Source organism: Mustela lutreola, chromosome 6, assembly GCF_030435805.1.
Source record: "Mustela lutreola isolate mMusLut2 chromosome 6, mMusLut2.pri, whole genome shotgun sequence".
NCBI lineage: Eukaryota > Metazoa > Chordata > Mammalia > Carnivora > Mustelidae > Mustela > Mustela lutreola.
In genome coordinates, this window is record NC_081295.1 from 7621630 (window position 1) to 7647234 (window position 25605).

Here is a 25605-nt window from a genome sequence, read left to right on the forward strand (position 1 = left end):
GGGGTGGGTGCAGGAGTGTGAGAGCTGAGGCGCCAAAGCACACCCCTCCCCCCTCCCCCCTGGAGCAGAGTGCATTAGGGGCTGCAGTGCAGGCAGTGAGTGGAAAGGGAAGGGGGGGGGGGACAGAAGTGCACCAGGCAGCTGGGTGTTTGCAGAGGCTCCTGGGACCATCGTGCGGCTGGCTGCAGGCCTCTGGGGCCAGCACAGGGACACGCATGTGACTGGTAGGGGCAAAGGGAGCACACGGTCAGCCTGGCTGGCGCCCCTTGCTCCACGGATGGTTTCTATGGAACTGTGGTCATTCACGCGACCTTCAGCGAATATCTGCAAGGTCACCCTGTGCCAGGCATCACACTACTAGCTTGGACCTTTGTTCTAGTAAAAGCTTCCTGGAAGCAGAAACGATTGTACAAGGAGCAGAGTGGCTCCAGATGAAGGGGGAGCCCCGGGGGTTGGGGAGTGACTGCTAAGAACCACCCACGTCAAGGACAAAGATGTCCTCTGAAGGAGCAGGGTGGGCACTGCAAGAGAGCCGCCCGGAGAGGGGTGCAGACCCTGGGCGTGGGCCAGGGTACGTGGGTGAGGTCCTGTGTATGAGGGGGTTTTGTAATCAGTGGGCGATAAAGGCACAGCCCTGCCCACGCAGGGTCTCTAAAGTGCCAAGATGTGAGGAAGGGCTCTGCTTCTTTGGAAGCACCGACAGCCACTGAAGTCTCACCCATTTCCATTGACAACAGACAAGTCAAGACACGTCTGTTCCCAGAAGACAGAGCCGTGAGAGGGGCGGCAAGCCTGGGACCCTCCATCATATTTCACTCATCCTGCCGCTGACCCCTCCCACGTCACATGCTCTTCTCGCTGGAATGCTGTCTTTCCCTCATTACTCCATCCTCAAGGGAGAAATCAAGATGTCTTTCTACGAGCTCACTGACTGCTTGTAATTCATTTAAAAACTCCTTTTCCGCCCGCATTGCTCCACTGCCTTTAACTCAGACCCCAGGGCTCGGGCAAGCATCCTGATTCCACGCGGGGGAAGACCCAGAAGGTCCCTTACCACAGGTACATCAGAATAAGGGTGTGCTTCCTCAGGTGTGGCGTGCTGAACAGGTCTGCAAAAGAGGGGCTCAGCTTTTCGGTGACATCCTCTGCGAGAGAGAGCATCTAGGAGGGAGTAAGAGCATCAGTGGCGTCCAAGCTCAGGGGAGCAGAAGAAGCCCTCAGAGCCACCCCCATTCCTGTGCTCATCACCCCAAGTTCTTCCAGGGCCTTCCCGCTCCTCAAGGCAGCCCCAGAAGCATTTTCTAAATCACCCGGCACACCTGGGTGGCTCTGTGGGTTAAGCCTCTGCCTTCAGCTCAGGTCATGATCTGAGGGCACTGGGATCGAGCCCCATGTCAGGCTCCCTGTGCAGGGGGGAGTCTGCTTCTCCCTCTCCCACTGCCCCTACCTCTGCTGGTGCCCGCCCCTTCTTGCTCACTCTCTCTCTCTCAAATAAATAAATAAAATCTCTAAAAAAATAAGTAAATAAATAAACCAAGGCTCAGTGATATGAGAAACCCCTTGCTACTTTGTCACCTTGAGATCAGGGAGAGGCGATTTCCCGTTCTTCTGGGCAATGTGGTCGATTATCTTTATCACTTGAGTGTTTCTCTTCTGTGACAACAGCCACCGGGGAGACTCGGGCACGCACCTGCGGACACAGATCGTCACCACGTGTGGGCACCTCCAGAGTGCACCTGACGCGAAGGCCTGTTTGGAGCGAGGCCACGGCTCCGAGAAACCGACCCTCCTCACTTCGGGACTGTAATTCCTCAAGCAGCTAGTGGACGAGGGTCTGGGGTCATCCCGGACCAGCCCAGGGATCCACAAAGGAGCTCTGTGGGTGGGTCCCTCACACTCTCAGTGCCACCTGCTAAGATTTTGGGGCAAAAAGGGAACGGCTGCTTTTCTCTGTGGCCTTCATTTCACGGGGCAGGGGTCCCTTTCTCTGCAAGCCACTGGCCGCCCTCCTCCCCCTGGAAACTCCTGGTACAGATCAATGCTTGCTCCGTGGGCTCCCTGACCCTTGTGGGACAGCAGGGGGTCTCTGCATCATACAAGGGCAGTTGAACAGGTCCCAAAATATCTCCCAAACCACATAAATAGATAGTATATGGTCATTTCAAAAACTGGGTAAGGATGTCACAACGTGAAGATTGGGAATCTCTGGCATGAGGTCTTCTGGAAACACTCAGGCTGAGGCCCATGCTGCGGGGCCAGCGAGACTCAGCCCGGGCATCCCGCCCCTCCGGGGAGCCCCGGATTTCACCCTGATGGGGAGAGAGCAGACTCGTCCTGGCCACAGGTATACGGCTCCTGGCGGCGAGCCCTGCTTTAGAGACTGGGTCTACTTTGGCACTACCCACGGTAATTTGTCCTTGGAATGGTGATGGGGGGGTGCAAGGGTGAGATATTTCTCTCCACAGCCCTCTGCACACCCCTTCCCTGCCCCACAATCAAAACTCAGAACTCACCTGTCCAGCTGTCTGTGCCTTGGGACCCTGCCAAAGGCTGTCCACTAGGAAGATTGATACGTCATGGGACTGGTTTGTCTCACAGTGGCTTCATGCACACATTCCCCAGGAGCTCTCACGCATTCATTCATTATTCATTCATTCATTCAACGACAGCAAACACCTGCTCTGTGGCTAGGCGGCTTCTTATCTGACTTGAAGCATTGTCCCTCTCTCTAGGGGGATGCAAATTCGAAGAGTTTCTGTTTGAGGATTGCTCCCCCACGTAATGGGGCCATCCTGTAATATTAGAACACCCCAAATGGCACAAAGGGCGGGAGTAGCCCTATGCCTGAGTGACAGGTCACCCTGGCCACTGGAGGATGGCCCACGTGGCCCCCGAGGTCACCGGGCAGTCGGAGTTCACCGAGCGTGGTCCCGGGGGTGGAGAGAGTGCAGGGCCCCGTGGAGGACCCGCGTACCAGTAGTAGAGCAGGAGGAGGAAGGTGGGCAGAGAGGTGGCCAGCTGGAGCCGCCGCCAGTGAGGGATGACGTAGGCCAGCCCGGAGAGCAGCACGAGCCCCACCGTGAAGGCCGTCTGGTAGAGGATGGCCACCATTCGCCGGTAGCCCAGGCCCACGAACTCTGTGACTGAAACAGGACATGGGTCACCATCAGGGCTCCTGTGCTCCCCGTGGCCTCCTGCCCTCCGGGCGAGCCCCCACACCCTGCCCACCTCCCCCTGCCTGACCCCAGCCCCTTCCCCTCGTCCGCGGATGCTCCTCAGCTCAAGCCTGGCTGTCAGTCCCTGCTTCTCTCCAGCGTGCTCTTTTTTAATCCCCCCTTTTACCGTCTATACTGTCCTTCGGGTGCTTTAGGGCTCAGTTTGCCTGAACACAGGCCCTGCCTCCTCCCCAGAGCTTTGCCCCGACAGGCTCCAGACCGAGCTGCGACATTTCTCATGGCCCCGGGACTGTAATTCACTTAACAAGCATCTCTGGGTGCCCACCAGGGACCCGGCACCTCTCCAAGCGTCCAGGGCGTGTCCTCAGCCCCCACAGCAGAGTCGTGCCCTCACCACCCCACATCTTCATGAGAGAGGGCAGAAGGCGCACCCAGCAAATGAGCAAATGCCAGGCCAGAACCCACTTTGTGCCCCCGGGGGACGGAAAGTTAACCTGTAGGAGGCATCGGGCGCTGGCGAGTGAAGGGATCTCCGTGTCTCAGAGAGCAAAGCAGGGGTGAACCACACGGGGGAAATTCCAGGCAGAGGCAACTGAGGAGGATCTCCAGGAAGCGGTCGGACCTGCGGCCATCCTGGGGGCCCCCGCACAGAGGCTGGCCTGGGCCGCATGAGGAGGAGAGCCCGTGCCCAGAGCGGCAACATGTTCCCACGCCCACAGCTGAGCTGAGACAAGGGACCCACGTGGAGGTGAAGCGATGGTGTTGGCCTGGGCCCAGGCGCGGGGACAGAGAAGAGATGGTGGCCCCGGGTGTGCTGTGAAAGGAAAGCCAGCGGCAGGACCCCTGAGGGGCCAGAAGCAGGAGGAGAGAAGCGGGGGAGAAGCCTGGGGTGGGGGTCTGAGGTGGAGCAGTTTTGGGGACGGGGAGGACAAAGTCCTGGGTCCTGCCACACGGAGGGGGAGAAGAGAAGCCAGTAAGGGCGACCAGTGAGTCAGCAGCAGAGGCCCCAGAGTATGTGACCCACAAGCCTTCTGGGGAAGGGAGCGGGGAGGTGGGGGAAGGGGGGAAGGGGGGAGGGAGGCCGTCCCCACGTAGTGCCCTGCCCGGTGACACAGGCTGCCACATACAACTAGACTCCGCACAATTTGTCTAGACCCCGCCAGCGAACCCTCTCCCCCTAAGTCCCCCTCCACCTTTGGCTCCATCGGCTTCCCCGCGCCCGGTGGGAAGGCATCCCAGCGGGACACTTACTCAGGACGTAGCCGGACGTCCAGCTGCCCTTGCTGACCAGCCCGTGCAGCAGGCGGAAGAGCAGCAGAGACGGGTAGTCCGGCGCCACGGCCGTGAGGACGCCCAGGACGGCACCGACCAGGGTGGTGGCCAAGAGACAGAATTTTCGGCCAAACCTTCAGAGGCGAGGAGACAGGGCAGCGGGGGTGAGTGTTGAGTATTTGGGGTCCGATGGGCACCAAGCGACAGCGAGGGTCTTGATCGGGAAGCATGTGTCACTGTGTCCTGAGGGACTGTCACTGTGTCCGAGCCAAGGGCCCAAATGTGTGGTCCTCAGGGACCAGCGGCCCCTTTGAGGTTCATTAACTCACTGTAAGGAGGAAGCCAGGATCCGGATGCTCTCCGGCGTGTGGCATCTCAGCCAGGGAGGGTTGCTCCCCTGGGGGCTCTGCAGGTCCCCACATGTGCCCCGCTCGTCGCCCGGCAGACTGCGTTATTATTAACATGCCAGCCTTATCAGGGCCTCAAAAACTTTTCTGGGAGAATATTCAGTTCTCATGGTAGAGCAATTGAGGATTGTTTCCCTTTCTTTTCTTCATGAATGAAACGGGCAAATCACTTGCTAAGTCTTCCTCCCCCGTAGGGAGCGTCATGGACTCCATCCTTCCAACCTGATCCCACACTCCAGCGGCGACTCGAGGAAGCAGCGGGCCAACCTCTGTGGTCACACGCCCGACCCGGTCCCTACCGCCACATCTCCCCACCCTGCAACCTCGGCGTTCCCCGCCCCCTGCCTCCTAGACTCCAGCCCGGGCCCAACATCCCCGACTCCTTGCCCCTCGCCTCCAGCCCCACGCTCCGGCCCAGCACGGCCCCCACCAGCGAGCCAACATCCGCATCCCGCACTAATGTGGAAACCTCCGGCCGGACGCTCACACCCGTCACCCCCAAACAGTCAGAACTAATGTCGTCCGCGTCCACCTCCATCTCTCCTGCTGTGCCTCCGACCAAAGGCTGCTCCACCGGCTCCCCGGGCACCCAGCCCTTCCACAGCCCCGTGGGTTCCTCAAGCCCTCCGTGGTGTGGTCACCCCCGTCCTGGACCCGTTGCCTGTCCCCGTCCCTCCCACCGCACTTGCCTTACAGGGTTGTCCACACACCCACACTCTCCTCCCTCCTCTCTCGCCTCTCCTCAGCCTGGCCCTGACACCACCCTTGACCCTGACAGGCGCGGGGGGCCTTGTCCGCAGACCTGGGCGCGCCTCCCCGTCAGGCCAGGCCCGTCTTGCGTTCTAGCGCTCCGCACTATGCCGGGACAGTGGGTGTCTTTCTACCTCCCTGTCGTTTCTGCTACATCTCCTTGGCCAGCAAGTCCTTCCCGAACAAGCTCTGTACGCTTCGCTGCTTATCTCAAGCACAGCTGACAGCTTTAGATACCAGCTCCTGCGGACAAATCCCAGATGTTTATCTCTAGCACAAACCGCTCTTCTGAGCACAACTCACGTACCCAGCTCCCTATGTGGTATGTTTTCTTTGCCTCCTGGGCTACGCTTAGCACAGGACCAAACTCGGGATGGCTCCCCACCCCCTCCGCCACAATTGAAGCCTTTTTCAAACCCCCTCTGTCCCTACCCTCACCTCACCCAACTGCTGCATGTGTACACCTTGCCTTTGTCCCGTTTTCTCTCAGCCCACCACCCAACTATACAATATGCATGAGTTTGGGCCCCCCAAGTCCATCCTGAATCCCCACCCTTACTCCATCTTGCTACCCTACCCCTCTCCAAAGCTCTAGCTACCAGGTCTCTCTCCCTCAGCATCTGCGGTGGGTTTCAACCAGCCAGACGCTCCCACCACTGTCCCCCGCGATGCATTCTCCTCACGGCATCGCCGCTGCGTTCAGTCAACTTGGCCTTTACGTACCGGTCTGCAATGTAGCCGACACCCAGAGAGCCCAGGAAGAAGCCCAGGTTCACGCAGGACTGAAAGAGGTCCACCTTCCAAGAGTTGTCACACACCAGGTTAAACTGCGGGTCATGCCGTGGTCGGAGGGGCCGGAAACACAAGACGGTTTGTAAGTCCAAGTGTCCCTTCTGTCTTCTCTCCAGACAAAATCAGTGATAGACCCAAGGGTTTCTCATCATTTTTTTCTTACCACATTTTCATAAGACAAATTTCAGGTTTCCCGTGAATCTCACCTGCTATGCTATATCCCTAGTATCATTGTTTTACCCTCACCACTGTCCAGAGGTTTGACCTTGGCCGTCAGTTATTGAAAGACAACATGGCCAGCAGATGAGTCTTCTAAAAAGAAGTATAACACAGCAATTTCCTCAAGACAGAAATATAGCCAAATATATTGAACACGTTTCTCAGAACTGGTCAAAAGCCCTCGATTAAGTACCTGTTAATTATATATTTCATTATCTGAGGTCCACCGATGATCCTGGAGATTCTGTCATGGGGGGTGTGGCCATGAGTGGCCCCGGGAGGGGCTGAGCAAAGACACTCGGGCAAGAAGCCAGGCTTGGTGGGAGCAGTGTGGGCGCTGGGGTCCTGTGCTCGGGACCCAGGGTGGCCAGAAACTCAGAGGGAGCATCGCGCCTGGAGCCGGCGAGGGGAGGGACAGAGCAGGAGGGAGCCAGGGGCAAAGGCAGGACAGACCCTCCTGGGGAAGGGCTCTGTTGAGTTTTAGGGGAAGCCGCACCACAGGGGGCACACACCTGGGCACTGAGAAGCCCTCACCAACCCCGAGAGGAGGAGGAGGACGAGAAGCACCCCACCTCCTCACTGGGGCGCAGAGAAGGTAGAAGCAGGGTGTGCGGCGCCACGGCTGGGGCCCTCACGTCGTCCCGGTTCTTGGCACAGCCCTGGGGCACACCCTTCCTCTCTCCCTGTCTCTGTCCTGCTCTAAGTACTTCAGATTCATGGCTCCCCCTACCAGATGACGCTGGGCGATGTGTGACGGTAAGAAAGTCACTTCGCCACTGTTCCCAGTCTGAGCCGTGTGTATTGTGCCTGTCCTGTCCCACTCACAGAGCTGGTGTGAGCACACAGGAGGAGGAGTCCTGTGAACAGGGTTTAGGTAAATAACAAACACTTTACCCTCTAGAATAGAGCTTTGACTATACCCCGCTGCCTGCAAATATTTCAGGTGCTGGTTAAAGCCAACCCCTTCCCCCCCACCTCCAGTCCTGGGCCCTGGGGTCGACCATTAAGGGCCCCAGGGCTCTGGGCTCCGTCAGCCTGGGGGTCCCTCTGACTGGCTGCTTACTTCCTTGACATGAGCACTTTTCGATACAAAATCTGGGTAGCACTCTGAGTCACCACTTGACTTTCAGCAAAGAATCCCAAGCCTGTCCTGTGGCCTGCCACCTGCACCTCAGGGTTGGCTCCTGGGAGTGGCTCAGCTCTGGGAGGCCCCACAGGCTACCACTCAGCACCGTGGGCATTCCCTCTGCCAAACCCAAACATTCTCTCCCTTCAGCTGAAAGCACAGCATCCCCGCAGAGCCTCTGCTGTCTTCCGTCGTCCCGGCCTGCTGGGGGCCTGCCGTTGGGAAACGAAGGGACAGATCGCTCTTGGGTGTTATCTGGCCATCCCAGGCTCTGCCTCTCCAACCACCCAACTGTCTTCTCGTAGCCTCTACCCACCTGTCCAAGACCACATCCCGCTTACACTGCATTGGGCACCAGTTTGTGTCTTTTGTTCTAATCCTCATCATGCGTGTGTCTGTAAGGTGTCCCTCCCCCCTTTCTCAGACGGCCAGGGTGCCATCTTGTTCCCCAGACTGTACAGAAGCCACAGTGCTCATGGAGTCGGAGGAAGGGGCATCTGGTCTTGCCTGTGGAGATCTGTGCCCCCACGAGGCTCAGGGTCTGTGTCTAGGGTCACCTCCCATGCCTCGTGCCCCCCTCAGCTCACACCCAACCACTGCCCCCCAGCACATTTGTGCCTACCAGGAAGACGGACCCAGCCCCCAGGAAAGCCTAGGGTGGTGTGGAGTGGGGGACACTGGATGGGTCGCTGCTCCCACTGGGGTTCCGCCCGGGCTAGGGCCTGGGGTCTCAGACACAGTCTGTGTTCTCCAAGCTCGTCTGATCATGAGAAACCCCCAGAGTCCTTGTCAGAACACAGACCGCTGTAAATCCGGTCTCAGCAGATCTCAGGCCAGAAGCCAGGAGATCTCTAGGATGAGACGTGTTTGGGAACGGTGACAGAGCCCTCCCGTGACCTGGGGCTGAGCCCTTTCTCCGGCTCACACTCACAGGCCAGGGAAGACGGAGCTAACCAGCCAGAAGGGGGGCCCCAGCCCACTGGGGGCTGCAGCTGGAAGGGCAGGGGACTCAGAAGTCAGGGAACGTGCACGTTCCTTCCCCAGACGGAGCCCCAGGCCCCACCCCGAGCTCGGGAGGGCAGCGCCGCTGGATGTGCAAACAGGCTGCTTCAGCGTCCCCCCTCAAGCAGGTTCCAACGTCCAAGGCGAGGCTGAGTTAAAGATTATTCCTGCAGAAAGGAATCACGAAGGCAAAGCCCTGAGAATAAGCAGCAGCTCAGGAGGAGAAACAGAGGCGAAGGCGGGTTTAAAGGCGTGGGGGTGGGGGGGGTTGCCGAGGGCTCCTGCCGTCTCCCACCCTAGAGCCCCCGCGCCCCCTGCCTCCAGCACCCCCCCACCGCCTGGCACACGGCACACTCCGTCTGTGAATGAGAGTGCCAGGGGCCCCTCAGTCCTTGCCAGTGCTTAGATCTAGGGTCCCCTGGGAGCCCAGCCGGGCTGCCACAGACTGTCACTGTTTCTGGAGCTCTTTCAGTCCCCTTGCGTCTGACCCTGCCCCTCCCACCGCCCCTCTGTGTCCGCTGCCCCACCCCTCCTGGCCACCACCCTGCTGGGCTCCTCCGCAGCCCCAACCCCTCCTTCTCCTGTGGTCCAGGCTCAGGCTCAGTGGCCCTGCTCACCCCCCTCCCACCAAGAGCCCTCAGGCAAGTTGGGGCCCGTCCCTCCAGCCCAGGCCAGGCCTGTGTCTCTTCTGGGGATGCACCCCGCATCCAGACAGACAGTTCCCAATGTCCCGCTAGGACTGTCTTGCTCCTCTGCAGAAACCAGACCGAACTTCCTCGTCTGGTGTGAAGGCAGAGTCGCCAGGCTTAGGAAAGAAAATCCAGGGTGTCTGGTACAATCTGAATTTCAGATAAACAACACATTTTTTTTTTTTAGTGTAAGTGTATCTTCATGCAATATTCCCACCTCAGTTATCAGCATCAAACACTGTAACATCTGGGACATAATTATCTTTAAAAATTGTTTATCATTTATCTGAAATTCAAATTTAACGCAGTGTCCTGCATTTTTTCTGGCAACCTTCCATAAGGACTCTGCCCTCCGGCGGAGAGGGAGGGGTCACCACTCTTCACCCCCACACTCCTCCCCAGAGCCCTGAATTCGAATCAGTGTTGACAGCTCATTGTCCCCGAATTAGCACATGCTGTCACCAGAGGAACCCTTGGAAACCAGGTGTTCATGTGTTTTCACATAAAGCAAGTCACACCAGCACCTGTTCCTCCTGAAGGGAAACTCCCGTTCCGTCCCCTTCCCAGTCCGACGCCCCCAGCAGGGACCTGATCAGGCCAGAGGAGAGGACACAGCCCCTTCCTCCAGTAAGAACCTTGGCTGTGTTGACGCCAAAACCACTCAGTTACCTCCGGTTTCAGGTAAGCACCCAAACCAAACTTTGCCAACAGAGCGCCTCTGCATAGCTTCTGGTTTGTGGCTTCAACAGCCAACCATGATGCCAATTTCCAAGGGCCCATGCTTGGCAACACTTTCAAAAAGATCCACAAAGGAAAAAAAATAAAATCTGGTGGCCTTTGACTAAAATATTCTCAAGGCACAACACAGAAAAGACCCACTGCACTCTGCAAGGGAGGCCCTTTGACCCCATGACCCCCTCCTGCAGGCCAGGAGCGGGTCCGCCACCCACAGCTGAACCCACTGACTCTGTCGCAAGAGGATATTCCTGTACCTCCGTGACGCTGGGTAACATCCTCAGGGATGCCCAGTGGATCTGGGGCACAGCCGGGGCTGAAACAGTCTGACTCAGGCTTCCAAACCACCCCAGCGGGCCCGTAGCTGTCACACGAGTGAAGGTGGGGGCCCCACCATTCTAACGGCACCCCAAGTGAATTCTACAGGCTCTTGGAGAAGCCAGTGGGGCAGAAAGAAGAGGAAGCTGTTTCCCTGTACACCCGTGTTCAACAATCCAGTCTGGCTTGCAAAGGGCTCCCCGACCTCCACCTGCCCCTCTTGCGCCCAGTGTCCTAGGGGACCAGACGGCGGAAGGACAGGACGCAGAGTGGCCAGCACAGAGCCAGAAGTGTCCTAAGTGCTCAGTGGATAGAACCCTCCTCCCTCTGACCTGATGTGAAACCGAACCCCCTAGGATTTGTTGTGTGCTTCCTCCCTGCTCCTAAAACCCACCTGCTCCCCCAGACCCGGGGCCTGTCCTTACCTCGGTCACGATGGACAAGCCGGGCGTGTCGTACACCCAGCCATGCCGACAGGGCCCCAGCGGCAGGTGACTCCTATTGGTGGCCAGGCTGGCCAGCGGGTCCACGCAGCTGAGGCCGCTCTGGTTCCAGTCCACCTCATAGCTGCGGCAGTGGCGGGGGAAGGCCTCGCCGGCAGCCCCCGGGCCGGGCACTGTGTAGTTCAGCTCCTCCGCCAGGCTCCAGCCGCATCGCCGGCTCAGCTCGGCCACCCCGGGGCTCAGGCAGCGGTGATCCGGGGTGAAAGCCAGGAAGACGATGCCCACGTAGATGGGGGCGAAGGCAGCGGACAGCAGGCACAGGGTCAGGAAAGCTTGCTTCTGGAACCAGCCAAACTCGCCAACCTGCTCGAGAACATCATCCACGGTGAGCATAACGGGACCAACACCTTCATCGCCTTGGCCAGACTGCGCAGACTGCCCGGACGGCCGGGGTCAAGGTCCCGTGCGCACTTCTGGGCCGTGGGCTGGTTGGAGAGCACACCCCCGTCCGAGCACACTCGGCCTGGAAGCCGACCAACTGGGTGCAGTCTTTCACCCCCGCGGCCTGTGGCGGGCAAGGGAGGAAGGCAGGAGCGTGACCGGCCACATGGCTTGGCTGGGAAGCAAGTCAACTAGGCAGAGGTTCGAATTCTCTGGAGTCAGAGCTCCCTCCCAGAGACGAGAGAGGGAGAGGCCCCTGGGTAACCCGCCCTCCTCCACCCCCGACCCAGGTCTCTGCAGGGCTCCTCCAGAGAGATTACCTGGTCAAACACTTCTTTTTATAAACCCCCTCCCCCAATCAAAGACCGCAAACTGACCCCGGACAGCAGCGGAGTCTACATAATCAGGCAGCTCGCACTCCCACTCGCTTGCCGGCCTGAGGCCCCCACGCGGAGCCCCCCACCCCTGCTGTGCCCCTGGTCACGGGCCTCCCTCTGCTGGGCACGGGTCCCATTTGCTGCTGAGGACCCTGCAGGCTGGCATCCTGTGGGAAAGGGAGCAGTGAACGAGCACAGGCCAGAGACCCAGCTGTCAGCCAGGTGAACCCTCGACGGCCGGTGACAAGGGCCATCGACCGCCCGTTCAGGGCTCCAACATGGGTTCTCGAACCCCTCACAATGGCCTTTGCGGGAAGTACTATCCCTCTCTCCACTGCACAGCTGGGAAAACAGGGCCAGACTTAGGGAGCCAGCGGCAACTTCCCAAGTTCACACCGTCATTGAACTTGAACCTTGCTCCACTCTGGAGCAACATGCCTTAATTTATTAACCTGCCCTCGGTTCGGCAACTCATGTTAGCGCTTTTGCTCCCTCGACAAAAACCTGCAGAATCCCTCTGCGTCTCAAGCAGCACCAGGCCCTGGGACACGGAGACAAGCAGCCCCTACCCCCACGCGGCTCCAGTTTGGGGGGGCATAGACTCGCAAAGGGACGGCTCAGGCAGAGGGCTCTAGGGGAGCCCCCCAAGCCAGCCCCTCAGCCTTGCTGTGCCCCTTACCTCTAGTGGGTTGACAGCATGGTGGGGCTGGACGGCGGCAGGGGGTTGGACAAGCAGAAGGTGAGGAAAGGCAGGAAGGGTGTGGCGGGCAGGGAGGGGAAGGTGGCCCCCGATGACCCTGCCTCCTGGTGCTCACCTCCTGAGACTGGCTTGTCCCCGTGAAATTCCGCAAACGTGGCCACGCTCTCGTGGGATTACATCATGCCCAGTGGAACAGCCGCCCTGCTGGGTGTCTGCCCCCCACTGCTGGCTTTGCTGGAGCGCCTGGCCCTGTGGGGGAGTCCACAGGGACATGGGGCACCCCGTCCGACGGAGACCCTCAGGCCTACAGAAGAGGGACTATATGGGCTCAGAAGCGGATCTTTCCCCACACCGTGGAGGGTCCAGCTGCACTGCGGCCGCGCTCCTGCCCCCTAGAAACCGGAGACAAGTGTGCGTGGCCTTCTGTGACTAGTGTGGTGGCCATGTGGCTGCGCAGCAGTACAGGGGAGCGACACCGTGGGCTCCTGGGAGCAGCGTCTTTGCTGTGGGCGGCGCCACGGGCTGAACGGGGAAGCATCCTGTGGCTGCTTTCTGGCTGGCCGGTCCTTCAGCCTGGGCACGTGGTGCGAAGGAGCCAGGGCCCCCAAACAAGCCCATTTCCCCATATCCTCACCCGGACACGGGACAGCCCGCTTCCCAGAACCCTGTGCGACTCCACCAGCATCATCACCTGATCATTTCCCGGGCAGCTCCCAGCTGCTGGCTTGTAAGACCACCCGACACGCGGGATGCTGGGTCCAGGGGGCCATCTAGGCACAGGGCGGGACTCCAGGAGCCTCGAGTGGAGCTGCTGACAGAGGACATCATACGTGCTGTCAGACAGGAAATACCTTCTCCGGGCCCCCATCTTCGCCCTGGGAGGACACAGACAAGGACAGGTCGCTCCTCCTGCACCCACGAGAGGCAGGTAGTGGTGCTCCCGGTGCCAGGGGTGCCCTTGTGTTTCTGGACTCTGGGCACTGGGAGCCAGCCTCCAGCCCAGCGCTATCCCGGGTGCTTTGGAACAAAGCAGGGACCACCTCAGGGGGTTGCGGCTCTGAAGTCCCCCTGCCACCTGGGGCTGCTGCCAGAGGGCTGAGCCTGGCTGGGAGGGCAGGAAGGAGGAGGGCGGGGGCAAACCTCCCCCCGAGCAGGACCTCCCACGCTCCCAGCGGAAAGGTAGTTCTTGCTACTGGCGTGAGATCACAGGGAATGTGTCCAGGTCTCTGCCCCGGTTCCTGGCACAGAACTCCTGAAACTCTTGTAATTTCCTGGGTGACAGGCATGTCCTTCGTTCTAATGAGGTGACTCCAGATGGCTCCTGGATGGTTCCTGGTCATGGGACTGACCATGCCATGCACAGAAGTTTGGAACTTTCAGGCCATCCCTGTTCTCTTGAGTAGAGCTCACGGTCCCCGTCAAGCCTACATGACGAAGCCTCTCTAAGAGCCCCAGGAGTGCGGGGCCTGGAGAGCGGCCCGGCTGGTGAACACGGGAAGGAGGGCGCGCCCCGCCCCACGGCTGCAGACGCTCCTGGGCCTCGGAACCTCCCAGGCCTGGCCCTGCCTAGCTCTTGGTCTGGCTCTTCCGCTGTTCCTTTGTCATATCCTTCTGTAAACGGGTAAATCTAAGTGTGTCCCTGAGTCCTGCAAGCCGGGTTGGCAAACTGGCGGGGAACAGGTCACAGAACCCCGATTTGCAACCAAGTCGGCCAGAATTATGGGTCACCTGGGGACCGACGATTTGCAATTGGCATCCGAAGTAGGGAACAGTCTCATGGGACCGAGCCCTTCTCCTGGGGGGACGGATACAAGCAGAGTTGCTGGGTGTGAGGGGACATCCCACATGTTTGGTGACCAGAAGCGAAATATCCTGGCTGAGTAGCAAGGGGACACACAGGAGAGGGGAGAGCTGGGTCTTCCCTCCACAGGAAGAAAAACAAGTGGCTTTTTGTAACACAAATGCACTGGCTCCCCTCACACAGGTCATCTGCCGCGGAAGAAGCCGGGAGCAAAGGGCCTGCTTTCAACACATCCTGCAGCGGAAGCACCTCCCCAGTGTCCACTCTCAGGGGAGAAAGCAGCCTCCCTGGGTCTCTGTCTGGGCAGGGGCCTGGCATGCCCTCTCTTGCTCAGACCAGGCCCCTCCCCGTCCCATCTCCCAGTACCTGGTTCAGGTGCATGGAGGGGCGGCCGGGGACCCCTCAGGGATCAGAATCACAACAGCGGGGAGAAGCAACAGAGGACCACAACCGACCACCGTGGCCCCCACCCCGTGGGCGGGCCTCCTCCACGCTCCCCTCGGCCCCATAGCTGTCCCAAGCTCCAGCTCTGGGTTTGTAGTGTCCCTCTCTGTGCTGCCAGGAAGGGACCACCATGTCCTCTCCTCACAGCCTGCCACCCGCAGTACCTCCTCCCAAACAGCACCTTTCTTTTAAGGGCCTTTAGGGACGGTTCCAGTGCACCGAGGAGTCTGGAAGCCGCCCGAAATGAGGAAGGAGCATGGGAGCCACGGGGAGGCTCGACTGCGTCATCAAAGGCGTTGGCTTCCTCAGTGACCGCAGGCTCCTCCCTGGTGTCAGGGTCCCTCTGACGATTCTGCTTTCCCCACGCCAAACCCACTGATGCAGGAGGCCATAGAGAGGATGCTGCGCCCCGCGGCTCAGCCAGACGGCCAGATGCAGGAGCCTCCTGTCTCTCAGTGTCCCCTCCCCCCCAGTATCCCCCTCCAGGCACTGGGACCATCCTGACCCAGTGGCGCGTGTGTGCCTGGCATGCCCGTGACCATCTTCTTGTCTCCATCTGTCCCACACACATATCGAATGGGAGCCACCTAGCGTATTCCTCCTTACTCTCCTGCCTCCAGAGCCCGGAGGACCGAGTGTTCACGGGTGTGACCAGCCGGCTGGGGTCCCGGAAGCACAGACTGGTCAGCACAGATGAGTGGGGTTACGAGCCAAGGCCATCTGCTGGACTCAGTGCTCAGCTTTGTTCCCCACTGGGTGCCGGCAGCCCGGTCCCAGAAGCCTGCACCCACGTCTTCGAGGTATCTGAGTCCAAGCCTGGCCCACGAGAACCCGTTTGGCTCTCAGTGACCCACCCACCCTATTCCCACAAGGGAGCCCGCAAAACCACCCATACATTCATTCATTTATTCTCCACCGGGCACAGAGTCCACCGCAGGTCCTGGGGGGTGGGGGTGGAGCGCAGCCTTGGCCCTGGACCCAGCCACGGGTCCTTCTGGGCCTGATGGCTGCCTGGCCCCTCCAGGAGCACGACAGGGCCTCGGATCCTGGATTATGTAATGAAGCCGTCGGGCCAGGCAGGAAGGTATTATGTCCCAGTCCTGAAGGTCGAAACTCCAGAACCAAGGTAGGATTGCTTCCTTCCCAGGGCAATGAGGGGAGGGTGTGTTCCAGGCCTCTGTCCCCGGCTTGTGGAAGGTCATCTCCTCCCTGTGTGTTCACATCCGCTTTCTGTGCACATCTGTCTCTCCCCAAGCTTTCCCTTTTCTCCCCCAGTCCTAGTGGATCAGGGTCCACTGACCTCACTTCAACTTGAGGACTTCTGCAAAGACCATCTAAGGTCACATCCTGAGGTGTGAGGGCTTAGCATTCCACACGTGAACTTGGGGGGACACGATTCAACCCCTAAGAACATCGACTCGCTGCTCGAATGCGCGGAGAAGAGAAGGGCGTGCCAGTACCCAGAGCCCCCCCCACCGTCAGTGCCACGGTCAGCGGCTCGAGACCCGGGCCCGGATGGGGGAGAGGTGTTGCGGGGGCACAAGCGGCAGGGGCTTCTTCAGGGAGAGCAGGTTCCGAGACGGGGCGCAGCTCTTGGGCCCTCCGTGTCTATCAGACGACACCCCCCAGCCCGATCGCTGTGACCCCCCCCCGCAAACAACAGAACTGGGGCCCACAGTGACAGCCTTTCTCGGGGGTCTGGCCTCGGGCCACCAGGCTCCCCCAGGGGACACTGACAAACACTCAGAAAGCCCTGCGTCCCATACCCTTTCGTGGAGACTCACTGGCCACATCCTTTATTGTCATTTCAGCCATCCCTCCTTTTAAAGACTCTAGAGGTCTCGCGGCAAGAAAGGCTCTCTAATTAGGAACCTCCAAACTGACTTGGGCACAGGCCCTTTCCAGGTTTTATAGAACACTGACTAAAATCATACGGAACAAGGGTTCCCTGGGGCACACTTTGGGAAACACCACTCTATGATGACAAAACTTCCTCATTGAAGTATGATTTTGTCCCACCTGAGGTCTCTGTCCCATGCTTCCTGAACAAGAGTGCTAAGGCCACGAGGTGGGGCAGAGCACTACAGGGATCCTCCAGGGGCCGGGCGGGGGAGGGGCGGCCCATGGGGACAGCGGCCTGTCAGGGTGTCAGACCCCAAGCAGGGTGAGGAGGGCAACCTCCTGTGTCAAGGCCATGGAAGTACAAAGAAGACAGAGGAACTCTCTGGACTGGAATAAACTAAAAATAGCAACAGAGAAGGAAAAAAGTTCCTTGTCCTTTTTGTTCAAAATTTCTGTATGTCCTGATCATCTCAAAATTAAAGAAAAAAAAATTCTGCAGCCAAAGGTCCCAAGGTTTGCTGGGACATAGCCCTTGGCTTCTACCAGGGCTTTCTGAGGCACCGCACCCCACGGTGTGTCCAGCTACGCACCCCACACGGCCAGCTCCCCAAAACCGTTTCCTCCAGGATGGTGCTGAGGGCAGCCATCGGGTCACCCTACACAGTGGGGTGCGCACACGGGGGCCCCCGGTTTTGCCCTGTCCAGGGGTGACGACCAACTGTACCATGTGTTCAGTCTAGTTTCCCTCTATGCAGCATCAAAATATAATATCTGAAGTAATTCTTCACTGAATTTGGTTTGCAAACTGGTCAGCACACAACAGAGACTAAGATGTGAAAAAAAACAGGAGAAACAAGTCACAAGCTTTACTTTGCTCTTTCACTCCATCTTTTTTATTTTTTTGTATTTATTTGACACTGAGAGAGAGGCAGCACAAGCAGGGGGAGCTGAGGCAGAGGGTGAGGGAGAAGCAGGCTCCCCGCTGAGCAGGGAGCCTGAGGGAGGGGCCCTGATCCCACGACTCTGGGATCATGACCTCAGCCAAAGACAGATGTTTAATGGACTGAGCCCCCCAGGCGCCCCATTGCCCTCCATCTTTAAGAAAAGTCTTTATTAAAAAAAAAAAAAAAAAAAGAAAAGTCTTTATTTAGTTCCTTCCAAGCTGAGAGGCTCTCCAGGGTGTGCAGGGCCACAGGGGCGGCTTGCACAGCCCACCAGGTATTAGCGCACATCCAGTCCTTTCTGCTACAACCCTGCCCTTCCACACTTTCACAGGTCTTTGGCGCAGGCGCACCCGGCTCACTGGGACTTTCAGGAGACATCTCGAGTCCCGGCCCACTCCAGCCTTACCTCCTCACCTGCCTGGATCACGGTCCCCACCTGAGCCTGGACAGATGCATGGATAGTCCGGCCAGGCAGCCAGCCCCGCGCCCACAGCACCCAACTTGTGGCTCTCTGCCGGCATCCCTCGCTCACCCCATGCTCCCTGGCCACACGGCAAGGCTAGCTCAAGGGAAAGGCTAACCCCAAGTCATTAAGTCCACCTGGAGAAGCAAGTCATGTGAGCGCACCTAAGTCATGAATGTTCTTCAGAAGCTGGTGAAGGGGATTTCTTTAAACCTCACCTCGTGCACACCGCCTGCCCCCAACACGCTCAGTATTCCCTCGTGACCTGAGCCCCAAAAAGAGACTTAGTTAAGTCCTGCAGGCCCATCCGTGCACTCACACGAAGGACTGCATTATTCCACAAGATTGTTTTAAATGCCCGGGCGGCAGTCAGCCCTTCTAAAGGGCCCTCGTGTGCACTGTGCGATTTAGTGGTTGGCATACAACTGGTTTCGAATGGTTTTAAGTGTTCTAGTGAGAGCAGATTTCCTCTGTACCACGGATTTCCTTGACACGCACTTGCCTACACGGTGCTTACCTCTCCCCAACTCTACCTCCCCGCTGCCCTTGGACAGACTCCAACAAAAGGGCGTCAGAAAGTTGGCTCAAGGAAATGAAGCATGAGGGCTGTGCACTTATCAAAAAAACCACTTCTCTGAAAATACCTGCTGTCAGGGCCCATTTTCCTAAAACTACCTATAGCGACAGCTGGCGAGGACGGTGAGGTCGAGAGCCCAGGACGGCGATGGTCGAGGTCCTAAGACAGCGAGCATCGTGCCACCGAAACCCAAACCCAGACCTCTTCGGGAACTTCACAGAACACAAGGGCAGACGTGGCAGTGGGCTCGGCAACATTTCGCCATCGAGGGGGACAAAGCAGTAACACCCGACTAATAATTTATCTTTTATTGAAATTGTTGAATACTTTATATTACAGTAAATTTGATTGAAAAAAAATGAGGAAAGAAATCAATTTTAAAAAATACACTCATGTTGAAATCAAATTAGCCAGCCAAACCGAGTACAAACCAAGGGTAGCTTGCTTTTCAGTACATGAATACCAGAGTCTATATACAATTCTATAATTCGAGAAAAGTCATTCATTAAACACTTCAAGAAAGGTGCCAACAGCCAGGGAAGGACAGCGCTCCTGCCCTCCCGTCCTGCAGCCCTGAGAGGCCGACCCAGCACCCCCAGAGCAGGAATCCCAAGTGCAATGCTAGGGCGAGATGCTAGCCCATCAGCTTTCATGCAATTTCCATGAAGTCACGCACTGTGCAAATTAAGGCTTCTTATAGGTCGAATGGTTGATAAACACTTTTTTTTTTTCTTAAAAAAATAAGCACAGTAAAGGTGGTATCATGAGAACCTGAAGAGGTGAGACCTATATCCCAAATCTGGAAAAAAGTTATTTTCTCTGAAATCTCAACTCCATCCTCACACACACACACAAATAATCAATCTTTGGGTGGGTTGTTTGAATTCACCAGCCGGCGAAAGAAATACTGATACATGTGCCCTGTGCACCTAGGATCGAGGATGTCATGCAAAAAGCTGCAGCCGTTACTGACGAAAGGCAGAGAACAGGCGAACCCTCCCAAGCCTAGGCACTCGGGGAGCCCCGCACGCGTGTGTGCCCGCACGTGTGCGTTCCCCTCAGAATCAGGAAGCAAAAAGGAAGGACAGGATGGAGCATTCTAACTTAGAGGCTACATTATTGACCAGCTCAAAATCTCCTACAGAACCTTCCTAGCACACCGACAGCTCCTCCTCCGGACAGCGGATGAACCACGACGGTACCCCAGCCGGCAGGAAAAAGACTGTTGGGTTGGTTTTTTTTCTTTTGGTTTTTTTTTTCTTTTTTTTTTTCTTTTTTTTTTTTTCTTTTTTGCAAACCTGAGTAATTGTCAAAGTCAATAAATAGGAGGAGAGAATTAAATGCTAAAATATAATGGTCAAAACCCTACAGGGCCTAAAGCAGCAAGGGTTTTTCTCAAATACACAGCCCTCGGTTCCAAGACGCGTGTGGCCCGGGCACATAATATGACGTGCACGGTTGCCATGCTTTTATGTGAGGGCTGGGGACAAAACCCAGGGCCCCAGCTCTGCCCCCAGTGACAGGAGCAGAGCCTTGTTCCAAGGACTGTAAACCTGACCTCCTCACTCTCTCCCCCATCACAAAAACTCTTCCCTTTTGAAACAGTTTTTGTTAAAGGCAAAAATGATAGAAGCATCATCGAGCTGAAGTCTTATTTGGTTGGAGGTGCCTGGTGACGCCGGACCCACGTCTCCTGGAGGCCCCAGGAGACTAGATGTGTAGGAGGTCCTCGTCACTGTCATCATGGAAGGACGCCAGGCTGCCGGAATTCACGGTCTTGGGCGGCGCGGGCCTGGCCTTCCCTCTGCGGGCCCGGTCCCCTCTCACCGGCACCCCAGCACCCTCTGCGCTCTCCCGAAGCCCACTCCTCTGCGGGACTCTCCCCTGCGGCACACCCGCGGCCCCAGTCCCTCTGCCCGAGTGCACCTTCACCTCCGGGATGGTCAGAACCTCATCCTCACTGTCCTGCTCGTCCCCATGCAGGGAGGTAAGGGCTTCGGCCTTCACAGACTTCGTGGTAATGTGGCCGTTTTCCTGTCCTTCCTTCCCGGGCCTCGGGGCCGGCACCTGGATCTCTTCCATCAACCACTCCGTTTCATTCTCATCCGCCTCCTCCTCCTTGTTCACCTGCCGGAGACAAAGCAGGACCCTGGAGCCCAGCTGAGGCCCCGCTGCGTTCTGTTCCTCTGTGGCCCTCCCTTCCACGACCTACCCCGGAGTCGGGGACCCCCTCCTCTGCCCACTGCAGTCCCCACAGTCCCAGGCTCCCCACGAGGAGAGGAAGGGAGGGCCGGCGACTGTCGGCTCCTGCTGAGACCCCACCGAGGCAGACAGCGTCGCCAAGGGCAGGAAAGCGGCCTCTACCCAAGCCAGGTGTCGGCGGGGGTGGGGGGGATGGACGGGCGGGGCCGAGCCCGAAGAGAAGCCACAGGAGGGACACGACTGGGTCTGAGATCAGCCTTTTAGGAAGCGGACTGGCAGGCGTATCACGAGCCACGAGCCTTCAGCCAAATAACACCCGTCTGGGGAGTCATCTGAAAGCATCCATCCAAATGGCAGATGGCACAGAAATTTTCACTGTTTTTTTTATTTTTTAAAAATAACCAACAAAGCAGAAGCAACTGAAGCTGTAACCACAATGAGAAAAAATTGAAGGAAAAAAAAAAACAAATAGGGGGTTTGGGTTAAAAACAACAGATGATGTTTTCCCTCTCGTAGGACAACCGACGATGAAGGCATTTTCCTTGTCACGGACTGAGGTCAGCGCCGCCGGCCGGCCGCACACGGGGGGGAAGGCGGGACGTTACCTTCGAGTACTTGTAGGACACGTTGGCGCTCCTCCGGCAGCAGCCGGTCAGCCTGCTCACCACCAGCTCCCTGCAGGGCAAGCACAGTCGCTGCAGGGAGGAAGCAGCAGGGCCAGAGCCCCACTGCCCCGGCCCCGGCCCCTCACGCGCCCGACAGAGAAGCCGGCAGCCGGTGGGGACACAGCCCTCCACGGCACAGGCCCACTTAGCCCACAGCAGTGGGGCCATAACCCAGTTCGGTGAAAAGAATACTCTGGAATCCGACAGAAGTAGATCTGAACCCTGCTCTACCTCCTAGTGGTCTAGCAGGGGCAAGTTAGCTAATATTTGTGCTTTTCTGCTGACCCGTATTGACTATGAAAAGGCCACCCCGGGCCGCAGTGAGATTCTGTGTGCCAAACGACTAACCCGAGACCAGCTCATACCCAGCCCTCTGCCCTGACTCTGTGTTCCCCTGCCAGCCTCTCCGGGGTGAGACGGCTGCACTCAGGACTCCGGACGCCAGCCCTCCCTTGCAGGGGATGGTCACGCCACAGGGCTCCTGGGCTCTGGGCTTCACCCGTGCACGCCACGGCCATCTCCCAGGTGGACAGCCACACGCGGGATGAGCCCTTTGACCCAGGGAAGGTGAGCCAAGAGGATGGCATCGCACATGGCGCGCATCTCACAAATGCTCACTCCGGCAAGGGGAGGAGGAGGAGGAAGACAGGACGGCGGGCTCAGCGGAGCAGGACACAGTGCGCTCGTCAAAGGTGGTCATCTTCCATCTATCTCTGGACACAACCAGAGACCAACATCCTAGAAACCGGCGGGCCTGGCTGAGCGCCCCAAGCACCTGCTCCGTGAAGGGAGCACCAGAGCCCGACTCAGATGCCTGGGACCGGCTCCACGGAGTCGGGCTTCACGGCGCCGGTCACACCGAACGCCTTGTCACAGGAATGGAGCCATTTATGAAATAAAACTTCAGAGACAGCATCCACGGTGTCAACACACACACGCGCGCGCGCACACACACACACACACACACACACACACACACACACACACACAAAACACACACAGTCCCAGATCCCAGGACAGTCCCTCACCCTGCACCGCCTCCCTCTCCTCACCTCCGTTCCTTCTTGTAAAGCAGCAGCGTCAGCAGGCAGCCCGTGAGCGCCACCAGCAGCAGGCTGAGGACCGCCCCGACGGCCTGGCTTCGCTCCGACAGCCCCTTGTGCTCCGGCATGTCCTCGCCCGTACCGTCACCATCGAGGCCCACCCTGAAAGGAAGCCACGTCACTTGGGGGCGTGCCACCCCAGCGGCAACCCTCGCAGTCCCCAAACCAGGATGCAGATAGCAGCAGTGACAGAGTCCCTGGACATGGAGGTTAGACAGGAGTCCAGCACACGGGTGGACGGCGCTGCCTGGCCCTCGGCGCGCGGCGGCGACAGAGGACCGCAGCCGGAGTCCTGACTCATCCCACCAGACAGCTGTCAGGGCACAGAGGCACCTGTGAGGGGGACGAGAGGGACGAGGGTCCCCAGTGGTCTTCCAGGACCCGCGACCCTCCTCTCTGGGGACAAACAGTGGCCGCCTGCTGTCCGAAGGCCTCTCCCTCCCTGCATCTTGTCTGGGGACGTAGTGTCTGCACCACGGGGGTGGAGGGCCCCCCCCAGGACAGCACGGGGCGCGGCACCATCTATCCAGGCTGCTCGTCCCGGGAGACAGGGCTAGTGACGAACACGCCTGCTACTCCACCAGCTAAGATTGGTCCAGGACCTTAACCAAGGAAAGTCGTAAAAATTCACTAACAGAAAACCAGAAGCACCAGGACGGACTTCCCTTTCTGTTCAGAGAACTAGGCGTCTGTGGACGGACCCGACACTCCTGGTCCCGTGGGCACTCATGGCAGCGACAGAACGAACCCCTGGTGGCAATTCTTGCCCCACCCCCACCCCGCCAAGAAGGCAGAGAGGAACGTGACAGGACTCTCTGGGCTGCTCAGGAGCAGTGCAGTGAACTGGTGGCTACAGATGCTACAGACTCAGAAAACCACTCGTTCGAGCTGGGTCAGAGGGCAGCCGATGGCCCGACTATGTACGTATAACCATGCCGATCAGGGTTCGGCCGGAGCCAAGTCAGCTGATGCCCATCCACGAGGAGGAGGAGCGCCATGTTCCCCTTCACCATCTGCTTGGGTGGGGAGAGCCCCACGGCCGCAGCGGTGCTCTGGCGGGAGAGGCGCTCGGCCTCACTCGCTTCCAAGTGTGCCCTCGCTTCCACTTCTGGGCGCGCCTGGGAGCCCGGAATTACTCGGAAGTGTGCTTCAGTGTCCCAGTGTGTCTCTATTTTTCAGTTAATTTCTCGTTACTGGGTCTTAACTGCCCCGTGTTGTTTACACGACAGTGACATTTAGAAATTTGCTAACGCTGGCCTTACATCCACATTCCTGGAAAACGCAGGACAAAGCGGACTCTTTCAAAAGCAAAAGCTGACTGGAGGTCAGACAGAGGGGATCTGGGACTCCCCCCCCTGTCCCTAGCTCCGGCTGCAGAGAAAACCTCCTCCAGGACACAAAGCAGACAGCTACTAGGCAAGAACCTTCCTTCCTGATCTTAGTCTCAGCACAGAGAACAGCAGCTCCTGGGAGAAGCTGACACGGACGAAAGAGGAAGAAAACAAATCCAAGAGGAAAGCACCGTGTAACAGCACGTCTACGCGAGGGCCTCTCAATGTGGCTGTGGACCGGGCGGAGGAACAGAGGCCATGGGGCCGAGAAGAGGGGGGGTTCCCCGAGGCCGCACAGAAGCCCCGGCCGCCCTTCCCCCACTGGGAGTCCTCAGCACCCAAACGCACACTCCCACGAAAACTCGGCATACGGCCGATTTTCAAAATCTGTGGAACAAGTTCTCATTCCTTCAAACACAGACAATACTTTGTTCAAGCTAAAGGAACATTTACCCCACGACAATCTGCACTACAGCAGACGGAAAAACGTGCCGGGAACACAGAGGAGCCACAGCGGCCGCCTCCTGCGAGCCAGTGAGGAGAACTGTCGGCCGGGGCAGGCCGGAAAGAGCGAGGGGGCTGCGGCCTCGTGTGTGCTCGTAGGCGCATGCCGACGCACTGGGAGGGGCAGACGGTGGCTCTGCGGGTGTGGGGGGACCAGGAAGGACAAGACCTGGAGAGCCGCTGAAGCGGGGTCCTGGCTACGTGGGTCTGCCTCTCTGGTTCTCAGACATGCCAGAATATTCCCACAGGACAGCGCTGGGGCAGAGAACTCACACCAACAGATGCTCGAGCTGCATTCTGAGTGAGCCAGCTGGCGTCCAGCTAGGACGTGCATGTCCCAAGGGCAAAGTGACCAAGGAGGCTCCCGCCATGCCAGGACAGCGTACTCACCCGAGAGGACACACAGCAGAGGTGTACCAGGAGAAGAGGTACTGGCAGTCGGCGGTCTCGTGGCTGAACTCAGGGATTCCATCCTTCACCAAAGGGTCACAGTGGAAGAAGATGGTGGAAGACACAGACTTTGTCTTATCCTTCCCACACTTCGAGGATGAGGCGAACACCACATCTAGATCACCATCTGTCAAAAAGGAAGACAAAACACAGGCAATGTTATCATCAATATTTAAATAAAGGCCCAATTTCACCTTTCCACGGTCTGTAAAAAGTTTGTATGGACTTCAAATCCGAGATAAAGGTCCTTCTTCAAGAGTCCCACATGTGCACTTTCTCACAGGCTTCCTGACACACGTTACGGAGCCCCTGCCTCTCGTCAGGAAGCAGGAAAGACTTGAACCTTCCTCCAGAAGAGGTCAGGCTCTGTCCTCAGCTAACAGCGGGATTCAGAACAGGGGCTGGCCACGAGGGATCAGCACTTCTGGAGATGGAAATGGACCCAGGGGACAACCCGCCAGCCAACCCACCGAACAAGCCTCCACACGGAGCCCGGGACACTGGGAGACCGGTGAGCGTCCCTGGTTGGGGAGAGTCCACGCACACTGCCACACACCAGTGCTGGGAACAGAACCCATCCTCTCGCCACAGCGGGAGGACGATGGAAGCATCCGGCTCCCTTCCGGACGCTACCCTAGATGCCTCCTCCCGTGGCCAGTTTCCATCCTTAACCGTGACTGTAACAGGTCAAATGAGTCCTGAGTCCTGCAGATAATCAAACCTCAGGGCAGTGACGGAAGCGACCCGAAACCCGCAGCTGGTGTCAGAAGGGAGTGAGCCACGGGCGGACGCTGCCCTCTCCGAAGTCTGCTGGTGGCTCGACGTGCACAGT

The 25605-nt window shown here is 58.2% G+C and overlaps 2 protein-coding genes across 4 annotated transcripts in view; both read right to left on the bottom strand.

Moving 5' to 3' along the window:
* The window catches only part of LOC131833397 (solute carrier family 22 member 1-like), a 30649-nt gene extending 17319 nt beyond the window's left edge, over nt 1-13330 (bottom strand). The window contains exons 1-7 of one of the 3 annotated variants that reach the window (XM_059176610.1): nt 13139-13330; nt 10912-11292; nt 6329-6432; nt 4428-4582; nt 2975-3143; nt 1576-1690; nt 1055-1161 (exon numbers count right to left, since the gene is read on the bottom strand). In XM_059176610.1, coding sequence (XP_059032593.1) covers nt 1055-1161; nt 1576-1690; nt 2975-3143; nt 4428-4582; nt 6329-6432; nt 10912-11292; nt 13139-13315 — 1208 coding nt within the window. In that variant the 5' untranslated portion in view covers nt 13316-13330. Of the gene's footprint in view, nt 1-1054; nt 1162-1575; nt 1691-2974; nt 3144-4427; nt 4583-6328; nt 6433-10911; nt 11528-13138 lie in introns of those variants that run through there. The other 2 variants (XM_059176611.1, XM_059176612.1) reach the window with 2 other exon arrangements.
* Nucleotides 13331-18811: 5481 nt separating this feature from the next.
* Nucleotides 18812-25605, bottom strand: part of IGF2R (insulin like growth factor 2 receptor) — a 96248-nt gene continuing 89454 nt past the window's right edge. The window contains exons 45-48 of the mRNA XM_059176613.1: nt 24714-24900; nt 22438-22590; nt 21326-21395; nt 18812-20645 (exon numbers count right to left, since the gene is read on the bottom strand). Coding sequence (XP_059032596.1) covers nt 20229-20645; nt 21326-21395; nt 22438-22590; nt 24714-24900 — 827 coding nt within the window. The 3' untranslated portion in view covers nt 18812-20228. The remainder of the gene's footprint in view (nt 20646-21325; nt 21396-22437; nt 22591-24713; nt 24901-25605) is intronic.